This window comes from Vollenhovia emeryi, unplaced genomic scaffold (genome assembly GCF_000949405.1).
Source record: "Vollenhovia emeryi isolate VEMERY1.0 unplaced genomic scaffold, V.emery_V1.0 DF939215.1, whole genome shotgun sequence".
Taxonomy (NCBI): Eukaryota; Metazoa; Arthropoda; class Insecta; order Hymenoptera; family Formicidae; genus Vollenhovia; species Vollenhovia emeryi.
This window is the reverse complement of record NW_011967151.1, coordinates 1,174,668-1,185,913: the sequence shown is the minus strand read 5'-3', so window position 1 is coordinate 1,185,913 and position 11,246 is coordinate 1,174,668. Positions and strand designations below refer to the sequence as shown.

General features: G+C 46.9%; 1 protein-coding gene across 5 annotated transcripts in view; it reads left to right on the top strand.

Annotated features, from left to right (window-relative positions):
• Window positions 1-11,246, top strand: part of LOC105561011 (guanine nucleotide exchange factor DBS-like) — a 34,048-nt gene that overhangs the window by 6,349 nt on the left and 16,453 nt on the right. Inside the window, exons 1-2 of one of the 5 annotated variants that reach the window (XM_012010624.1) lie at window positions 3,770-3,896; window positions 8,320-8,799. The exons of 2 other annotated variants lie outside the window; for them this stretch is intronic. In XM_012010624.1, coding sequence (XP_011866014.1) covers window positions 8,727-8,799 — 73 coding nt within the window. In that variant the 5' untranslated portion in view covers window positions 3,770-3,896; window positions 8,320-8,726. Of the gene's footprint in view, window positions 1-3,769; window positions 4,186-7,724; window positions 8,800-11,246 lie in introns of those variants that run through there. 2 more of the 5 variants (XM_012010625.1, XM_012010626.1) reach the window with 2 other exon arrangements.

The following is an 11,246-nucleotide window of genomic DNA, read 5'->3' as shown; positions in this document are numbered from 1 at the left end:
ACATTGAGGAATCTAGCCCTTAGAACTAGATTATTGGATTCCTTCGCAAGAGAAACGTAATAAATTGAAGAATCTGGCCCCTACAACTAGATTTTTGAATTTCTTTGCAAGAGAAACGTACGCGAATTCTGCTCTTACAGTAAAGTCGCGAGTCGATTGGCTGAAAGCCATGCATTGATAACCAGTCAACTTGCGACTTTTAATAGCAGAATTTGCGCGTGCGTCTCTCTCGCGAGTAAACCGAAGAATCTAGCCCCTGGTCCCTCGCGATTCCGTCCCTTAAATCGCGCGCCCGACGCGTATCGATCCCCGGCATTTTGTCGCTCGGAGGGGTCCTCGAACGGCGCCAAAACGCCGTCGTCAAAGAGGCCGAGGCGTGTTCCGAGAGAGCCCGTTCCTCCCGGTGCGAGGCCGCCCCGTGGAAAGTGTCCGTTCCCATCGATTTTATCGGCGGCGTTCGAATAATTTAGCCCGACAGGAGAGAATGTGCGCGTGAAAAATTGATATCGCCTCGCTCTTAAACAACAGATTAATTCCTCTTGATTTCCTCGCCGAGCTCCTCTCGCCGCGTCGGTTCTCGGCTGTTCCACCCACATTTCTCCCCGCCTTTCAATCTCGATCACGCGGCGACCGATGCACAATGGATCGCGGATTTATTTGCGGAACTCGCACGCGGACACGCGCGCTTATTATATCGATCTACAAACAATGGGACTCGCCGGTGCTTTCATTCGCGTATCGCCGCAGCTAATCGAGTTCGCGGCACGTTCCGCGCTCGCTAATGACCCATCGATATTCCGCGACGTTCTCCTCTCCCTTCGGAATAATTATTGCCTTCTCGAACGACGGTAATGAGCCGCGAGCGTTAATTGACGCCGCGAAAGCGCTCGCCGCGAATTGTTTTCTTCTCCCGCGCGTGCGAATTACAGCGTTTGACGACGGCGATAAATCAATTTCCCATCCGACGGAGCGAATAATCGGGCAACGTCGTCTCGTGAAATTTCTTCTGTCGTGTAAACCCCCGTTCTGCGCGGTCCGCTTTGCAAAGTACCTGCAATGTAGCGCCTTATTCGGTGACGTCAGCCGCGTTGATCTGCGTTTGTATGCAGATCCGTCTGGAGCTTTGTCTCCGTTCGATGAACCGCGTATGGTATTGTAATATGCTTAATTAGTCACAACGCGCTTATAATAAAGCTGCTTAATTACAATGGCGAATGCTCCTTGCAAGATTAACGCCCGGTTTCACCAACGTCGCTTAACTTCAAGCTTGGTCTACCTCGTTCTTTGTCTCTTTCCAACTGTTACTTTAGAAAAAGACAAACGCGACTAAGGCCCGGTTTCACCAACGTCGCTTAACTTTAAGCTTTCCAGCAAACACCAAAGTAACAGTTACATAATATCAATATAAATGTAATATATAACACACGCCTGTTATATTACATTTGCATTGATGTTATGTAATTGTTACTTTGGTGTTTGCTTGGGTTAGTTTACCTCGTTCCTCGTCTCGTTCCAACTGTTACTTTAGAAAGAGACAAACACGACTAAGGCCCGGTTTTAAGTCGCGGTGATTACCACTCCTTAATCTTTGTGATTATCCATTATTTTTTACTTTACACGTGTACACGTTTGCTCATTTATAATCTATACAATTCTGGGGCAATATACACGCTTTCTTCTCAAAATGTTAAAGACGCCCAGAGACATATCTTTAGACATGCCATTGCCGTCTTCTCCTCTGATTTCGTAAAACTTGAAGAATTATATTATCGAGCGTTTACTTTCCGCGACGCGAAAAAAGTTACGTGCCACGCGAGGCCTCATTCCCCATTATTCACCGTTTATTACTCATACCCGTATCAATCATTCCGTATCGCGCGAGAATCTCTTTCCCGCGCAGTAAGGAGGCACTGCACAAGAGGCAATCTGTTCGCGTCCGAGCGACGTCGGGACACGCGCGCGGCGGAAGAAGAATTGAGCGAACGAATGAATTCCTTCCCGAATGAATTAATTATTGGCCCGCTTTTCGCCGTGTCTCGAGAGAGAGAAAGAGAGAGAGGGGGAGAGAGAGAGAGAGAGCGAGAGAGCGAGAGGGCCAGGTCGGGAAGGAACTCCCGACTCGTGCGGGCGCGCCGCGACGTCGGCCGACTTTGACAGAGCGCGACACGCCGCCGAGTCACGTGCGCCCATCCCTTCCACGCTGACTCGGCTCGCTCGCCATTGGCGATCGAGGAGGTTCCCAGCCTCCCCCGCCGCTCAGGATCGTAGCTAGGCGACGGGCGTGTAGCTCGTGAATGGGCGCTGAGCCGCCGAAGTTCCGCGTCCTCGCCGAGTTCGGCGGATTAAACATGAAAATTACGGCAAGTCCCGTCGGACTCCCGTCCAAGAACTCGACTGCTCGACGTGGCGGAGAGCGCAAAGGCGCGGCGGACTTATCAGCTATGCCACTCGGATTGACGTAGCCGAAGGTAAACGTGCCCTCGAGCGCTTCCCAGCGAGGAAACGCGGGCGGACGACCGAGCCGCGAGTTCGACAGTTCATGCGTTCGCGGGACGTCGCGACGTCTGATGCGGGGTCTACAATGCGAGTCCCAGAGTCGCGGTCGTAAGAATAATCGACTGTAATTGGTAAATTCAGTCAGACATACAAGAATTGACCACTCATAGTTGACTATTTTTACGACTACGACTCTGAGACACGCATGATCTAAGAAGAATAGAAAAGTCAAAGGCGCCCATATTCTGATGCGGGGTCTACAATGCGAGTCTCAGAGTCGTAGTCGTAAGAATAGTCGACTATGAGTGGTCAATTCTTATGTGTTAGACTGAATTGACCAATTCGATTATTCTTACGTCTGCGACTCTGAGACTCGCATTGTAGACCCCGCACGAATCTTCTTTGATCGATAAAAGCGCCTGTAAAAGTGGCTTGTAGCCAATCAGAAAGTTCATCAGCTACTTTTAGAGACGCTTTTATTGATAAAAGGCGTTTCGGAATACGGGCCGGAGTAATGTCAGTTTGACGTCATGTTGAAATCATGACTGATGTCTATGTCTACCGATGCAGATTAACTTTAATCTCATTGTCAGTTTAAGTTACTTTCTATCCTATTCTAGTTGCTGGAATTGGAAGCAGATAGAAACTTAGCGGAACCGGAATTAAAATTAATCGGCATTGGTAGAAATGGGCCTGAGACGTGACGTAAATTTTGGTCAGCACGATGTCAAATTGATATTATTGTGACTTCTGCGTTCTCCCCGGGAAGGAGCACTCGCTAGGACTCGATTCTCGAATTTTATTCTACATTTTTTAATTTTTCATTTAAGATTAAAATATTCTTTTCTCCGTAATAAACACGATTGACTATTTTCCTATTTTATGATACATTCAAGTGTAATAGCGTTGGATCCAGAAATGTTTTTCTGTGCGTGTACGAATACCGGTCAACCCCCGTCGAGGAACGCGGGCCCGAGGATCGAGCGGGTCGTCCCTGCGGCGACGCCGCGTCACGGCGCCGCCGCCGCGACGCACCGGTGGAACCTGCCGGAACCGCGGGTTCCCGTACGTCCGTCCGTCCGCGACGATGGCGCGTCTTCGGGCCGCGTTCTCGCATTTCCTCGTTCTCGTGTGAGGAAGCGTGCCGCCTCGATTAACAGCACTCCTCGCGCCCGTACCCGCGCCGAGTGCAACGGGTCCATTCGTGCGGTCGCGACGGGGAATCCCGACGGCGGAGAGGGTGGCGGCGTCGGCGGCGGCGGCGGCGGCGGCGTTTCTATCGATCACACGCGGAGCGTCGACGGGTGTGTGCGTGCACGGCCGCGCTCCGCACGCGGGATCCCGTACTGCGAATTCGTCGGCGCGCGTGTGAGACTCCGGTGAACAGTGTCGTCCCGGCGGTACATACGTGCGCGTCCTTCAATTCGTTCGGCGTGCAACGTCGAGCGGTGCGCGGCAATCCGACTTATCCGACCACGTGTGCGAGTTGCGCGCCGGCAAGTGGATCGTCGGGCGATTACGCGACGTTCGCCGGGCGCTCCGGAGAACCGGTCGCCCGGGGGAGGCCGGCGAGTCGAGCGATCGCGCGTCGGATTTAACGGTAGCGGAGGAGAGCGCGTCGTACCTGGCGGCGCGAGCGCGAGGGCTCGTGGGAAGGCGCCGCGGCTTTCTGAATTTATCAAGTACATAGTACGTGGCTTGACGAGTACGTTGGAGGCGAGATCGCAATCAGCGGAAAATATGCAGGGTAGCGCCGAGGGTTCCCACCATGGCGTCGTGCAATTACCGGCGGGCTTCTTTCGCGCGGTGCACGTCTGCCGGGAATGTCGTAACAGTAAACACCGGTGCTTGGAAGAGCTGCTGAATTTCTGATCCGTTTTCGTTCTATACGTCGATATTAAGACGCATCTTTCTGCGTGTGAAAAAAAGAATTTTGAATTTTTCCGCGTTACGTGGTGCGCGCCAACAAAATGAGCATATATTAACGTTATCCAATTTCTGGGGAAGTTTCTTGAGCTGTGTCGAGTTTCAAGGCGACGGTTTCAATTCAACAAGGTGTATTTCCGCCTGTCTCGAAGCCCGCTTCAAAATCTGCTCGACGCAACATCGTTGGCATCGTTACGTAAAACGAGCTGTAGCGTCGGTACTGAACTCGTCCCGCTAAGGTATTGACCACCGAACATCGTCTCGTGGCTGATAACACCGCGGCTTATCAACAAAGCTGGTGGATATAGTCAGGTGTATACAGAGATTGAAAAGTCCCAGAGGGTAAAGAAGACGAAGAAGAAGAGAGAGAGAGAGAGAGAAATAATGAGGAGTGCGACGTGAACGAATCTGGATGAATGTACGCTCGTTAAATTTGCGTGATTGCCGCCGGAGTAATAATCTTCACGCAGCGAACCGACCGGCAAATCTCCCGAGCGCGATAAAAGTTAACCGGCGAAATCTCGCGGGCGTGATAATGAGCGGAAGTGCCGCCGGGCGCGATAAAGGGGCGGGTTGGAAGTGTGTCGTCCGCCTCGCGTATAATATTTTACACTTTAGAACTCGCGTTTGTTCATCAGCGCGCCCTATCGTACTCCAATATTTCTCAATTCTCAACTCTGTTTCTCCGAACACTCCCCCCCACGTATCGTCGTGGAGCTTCGGATTAAACCGTAAATCATCCGAGAGTCGTCCAACTCGCCAAGTCGCGCGATCATTTTCAAGCAGCAATGTCTCGGACTAAATAAACATTTCTTAATAAGAATAAAATATTAAGTCCCGACTAAGAATTTCATCCATATATTCATCTATACTTTAATATTTCTCAATTCTCAACTTTGTTTCTCCGAAACATTCGTCTGCAAATCGTCGCGGAGCTTCGGATTAGACCATAAGTCACCCGAGAGCCGTCCAACTCGCGAGGTTGGATCATTTTCAAGCGGCAGTACCTTAGAACAAATAAAGTAACATTTCTTAATAATAATTTTAAGTACAAAGTTCCACCTGAAAGTCTCATCAATATTCATCCATACCTCGTTTTACGTACTTCGTTTACTTCGATCGCTATTTGTCCTTATGCCCCTCTCCATCAATGGAAATTAACTTTTTAATCTCGGTTTAACTTACTCTTTATCCTTTTCCAGTTTCAGAAATTGGAAAGAGATAGAAACTTCGTTAAACTGGGATTAAAGTTAGCCTGCATTGGTAGAAATGTGCATTAAAGCGATGTCTGAAATTAATACTTTACCGTTAATAAGGCTGGGTTAAATTCAACGTCGATTATTTATACGACGCCGCGTTATTTTTCCACGAGCGTTCCGCGCGACAAAGAGCAGGCGCGGAGGCGTCCCTTCGCGGAAGGGTTGCTGGACGTACGTCGCGAGTACGTCGGTATCGATCAAAAAGAGCCCTCGTGCAACTTTGATGAGAGGCTCTCGGTGCGGCGCGATATTAGCGCGTGCAATCGTGTGCAACGTGGCCGGCGCATCCTCGTGGCAAACTGTCGGAGCGTAAAAACGACGCGGACGTCGGTCTCGTGCCTGGTAGATGTAATCGACTGTAAATAGAACGGCGATAGAACCGCCCTATTGTCTTGTCATCAGCGGCGCCAGAGAAATCTCGCGCACGCCGCGCCGTAATGAGATATTAATCTCGGAGTAACGCGCGCGCGGACAGAGATATAATTGGTCGCGCAACAATGACGACTCTTCGCGTGCGCGCACACACGACTCGTCTCTCCGAGTCCAGAAACGGGAATCTAAATCATTAGTGCGCGCAGATTGAGCGGAAAAAGTATATAAATTCGCATAAAAATAATATTCCTTCACGGCCGAGGTAATTTTTTTCTTGTTAAATGCTAAACCGCGCGGAGTCCTTTTAAATTTTACAAATGGGACTTGTGTGCCAGGGAGGTCAACCCCTACGGAAAAATATATATTTCAAAAAGTAGATGAAAATATATGGTTAATATATTTCATTATTTGGTATATAAAAATTCTATTAAAAAATCGTATATAATTATATGTCAAAAATATACTAAAAATGTATGAACAATATTTAAATTATACTTTTATAATTTCGCAATAACGCTCTTCGCGAGACGATCGCACGTTACACTTTTTCGTATTTAAAAATCAACCAACAGCAGTATATAAGAAGTGGCGAGAAATCAGATCTAACAGTTGTGGCAAATGAAATCAATTTGATCTCCGCTGATAAAGCGTTGAGAACCTAAATTCTAAGATACTTACAACACCTAATGTAATATTCCTTATATTTTTATATAAAATATACAATGCATACATTAGACTTATATAATTATATACACAGCTATGTAGTATAATGTGTATATATCACACATTTTATTATTTATTTTTAATATAATACATACACTGAAAAAAATCTGGTAGATTCGTCGTCTGTTAGAACCAGTCGTCTGTTAGAAAATGAACGAATCAGAATTCCTTTAGGATTTACCAGATGTGTAGTAAAGTTTTGCAAACTTTTAGTTATGAAATATCGAGCCCTATATCGTGCTAACTAGAAATTCTACTTGGTTTAGCCAAAATACATTCTATCATACATGTCTTGTTGATACAATCAAAGCATTTTTCTCACAGTGTGTGAATGATATATGAAAAATTCCAATTTATTGGTATTACATTTATAGTAGTAGCATATATTTCTTATAACGCATATACGAGTAATATAAAACGAATGTATCCTTTCTATTTTTCTTTATATATAATGAAATATATATTTTTCCGTGGGGGAAGCTACACTTATTATTGATATTTAAATCGTAATTTTTTTAAGTATACAACCAGCGTGGTTTCGACACAAGTGGTCGCTTTGTAAAATGACATTTGCCGTCTATAATTTGTTCTCTTGGCAGAAACGAAGTGATTCCGTAACAACTTGATCTCCCGATATTTTTTACTCTTTCACACCACGACTCGCTTCACGTTATACTCCAAGATGAGACGAACGCCTCGAGGATATCCGTCGCTAGGTTTTCGCGGCGTCTGAGCGGAGGATGAATAACGAATACGTAATACATCAATTGACGTAAACCGCACGTCAGCTGACAATGTACCGAGTGGGCCGAGAAAAATCGAGACGCCTTCCGCCCAGATGCATGTCTAAAAGACATCTTTGAGACGGCGTTAAGTTGTCTTTTAGACATGTACTCTCTAAAAGTCCATCGGTGGATTATCACTGGAAACAGTTACAAGTGTAGCACTGAATAATTCATACTTATAACTGTGAATCAGTGAACATTCACTGTTTTCAGTGATAATCCACTGACTGACTTAGAGACTACGTCTACAGAGTGTCTTAAAGATATGACGTGTTTTAAGGCCTGTGTCCACGATGCCAGTTCTTGGTCCAGGTTCTAGTTTCGAGAAATGTGTAATCAATCAACTTGCAGCTATTCCATAGAAGGCCTTTAGACATGCATTGCCATCCGGGCGTCTTCTAGCCAAAAATGGGAACTCTTGCGCTCTACCGGATTTGAGAATACCTGTAGTCATCAGCCTGCTTGCATAGCGTCGATCGGAATAGCCGATATTATCGCGCAACGTTTAATTACAACGATAACTTCCCGCCGGCGAACTTCTGCTGCCGCGCCGCGCCGTCAGCTCGCTCGCAGTATCGTGTACCAATTTTCGTTGCATAACGTCGAAAGCGACGATGTACAGAGTCGGAGCCTCAAAGCGCAGCCTCGGCGCGGGGCTTTCATGCAAAATTACAAAGCATAAATTCCGGCCGCTACAATCTCGTTCCTCATGTACTAGTTGTTTCTTCTCTTTCCGCCGCGACATTGACGAAATCTAGATTGGAAATTATCGCGCGCCGATTGCGGGCACTTCGGCAAATTGCGATAACAAAATTGAGACCGCAATTTCCTCCCGCCGGGGCGGGGAGAGGTCAGACATCGTTAAAGAATTTTCCCCAAGCCGCCGTGTCTACGAATCACTCTGTACGTCGCGTTCGATGTCTCTCGCTACGCAGTGCCGTTGCAGTAGTGCCTGAGCGGCCTCGCCGCGGTCTCCAGCCGTTGAAGACGCGAGGACGAAGGCCGGGACCGTTGAAGTGGACGACGATCCGTGCCGGCTTGTGAAGCGCGCTGTAGCCTGGTCGATGATTCCCCGCGTCGCGGCGGAGCGTTGATTGTGCCAGCCCGGCGGTATTGTGCAAGTTGCAACGTTCAGTGACAATACGATAAATATCGGAGCGCCAAGATGATTCTCCGCCGAAAGTCGCAGCACACCTGCAACTGTCCCTGCCACCAGCACTGCTCGACCAAATGCGCAGGTTTGACTCTCCCTGAGATCCACGCGACTCGTTCGCGGCGTAGAAACTCGAGTCGAGTTCGCGTAATGAACGCGGAGCAAGTTCGAGTACAAGTCTGTCGTCGGCTTTGTCCTCGGCGTATTGTTCACTTAACGCCGTCTTCTTTTATTCTCCGTGGTCTTCGCTTCTTTGTAGTTGACGAAATAAATATGTTCCTGAAAAATAAACTGTCGTAAGAAAATTATCAATTTTCAACTGGACGCTCTAATTGTTTATTTCATTATTTTTTGAAAAAAAAAAGGATTTTTAAAGAAGCTTTAGAATTACAAGGTGTTAACTGAGAAAAGTTGACTTTGGGTTTCCTGTATAAATTTGCTAAATTTCAGCTGCGACAGTCGACTTCTCAGGTACAGAAATAATTACAACGATAATTAAGAAAACAATGATAGAATATAATTAAAAATAATTAAGAGTTAATAATAGAACGTATATGTTATATGTGCGACTGAAAGAAACGCTTCAAGCTTCGTCGATTTTCTCTGTCGCGAGGATCGTAAATCATTCGATTGTTCACGAGATGGTTTTGTCGGAAGCAACGATTGTATACGGACAGGCAGAAATGCCCGGAGATTTCTATAATTATAGAACACATTATAGAAATGTCCAGGCATCCCCGCCTGTCTGTTTGCACTAGAAATCACTGATACTTTCCCATATGAATTTAGGCGCAGGTAGAACACATTTTCCATGTATGTGGAGGAAAGTCCCCTATTCTTATATTTAAGGATCGTCTTAAATATCTCTTGAGATATTTCTTATCCAGAAAAATGGTCTGCACAACGTTTGTACGGATAATTTTTTGGCTAAATATTCTTTGAACATCTATTTAAGACAAAGTTAAATATAAAAATTACCTATAAACGGGCTTTAGTGTGCACTCAGTGCGCGCTAGTGCAAGCAATCGAATTCGCTGTAAATGTGTCGATATGTGGACGAATTCATGTGGAAAGACATCGGTGAATCCCAGTGTGCACACGAGCCGCGTCGTGAAAATGGCTTTATCTTGCCTTATCGGCAAGTGCAAATACAGTATTTGTATGTACATACATACAAATGCTCGTCGTATCTGCGGGTCTTTTGCGCTGTGGAGAGGCAAATTTCGCGGGTTTTCAGCGTGGAACTGAGAATCCGATGTTGCACCCGACGCGCGCCGCGCGATAAGAGGCGCTATCGCGGATTCGCGGTTTCCGCGCGACCTTGGCGGGCGGGGTGACGGGGACGGAAGTGGCGGAATGAAACGCCGAGGCCAATCTCTTTGTCGCGATCCCGGCCGCGGAAATCACGCGCGATTTCTCCATTAGCATAGTCAACGGGCCCCGGAGCCTGATAAAATAACAAAAAAAAACGCACGCTCATTATGCTCTTAACGTAGTAAGTGAATTGTAATTAAAGTTCTGTGCGATCGCCGAGAGAACGGACCGATTTGTGATACGATACGTTTATGTATAAGATACTTATCAACATATCGCGCCATAAATTTGATTACCGAATCAATAGACTGATTTACAATGCGTTATGTTTATGTATTATTTCCTAGCGGTCGCACGATATTTTAATTATGATACGTTACGATCGGGATAATCGCGCGCTTTTTATGTTATCAGGCTCCGCGGCCCGTTAACTACGCTAATTTCACGAGCATTAGCCTTCGCGAGAGCCTCGGTTTTACTTTAATTTGAAATTCCTTCAATTTCCCGGAACAAAGAGGTAATCGACGAGACGGGGGATCGATCCGTATCCGCGCGGAGCGTGACGTACGTCATGCGAATGTCCGATCGACGTCGAGGCTCGACGTCGGGAGACAACGAGACGACAGGGATCGGGGTGATGCGACGGAGGCCCCGACGTCGTCGATCGTCGAAAGAACCTCGTCCGCACGCTAGCGTACAGTGGTGGGCAGAATGGTTGCGGCACTTTTTCTTTAATGAGCTCAGGAACGCGCATTTCGATTCAGGGTTACGCTCCGAAATCTTCGCCTTCGAGGAATATTTTACTCGATGGCCGTTCCGTAACCGCTCTGAGCGTTTCCGATCCATTTCTCGAGTAAAATTTTCCTCGGAGAAAATGTTTTGGAACGCGAACCTTGGCGTCAATTCTGTATCTTACAGCGAATTTGGTTGCTTGCACTAGTGCGCACTGAGTGCATACTAAAGGCTCGCTTACAGTCAATTCTTATATTTAAGGATCGTTTTAAGTATCTTTTAAAATACTTCTTAGACAGTAAAATGATCTGTGTGGCATCCACACGGAGCACTTTTTGGCTGGATACTGTTTGAAATGTATTTAAGACAAAGTTAAATATAAAAATTTACTACAAACGAGCCTTAGTGCGCACTCAGTGCGCGCTAGTGCTAGCAACCGAATTCGCTGTAAAGCCCAATGTCCACGATGCTAGAACTTGGTCCAAG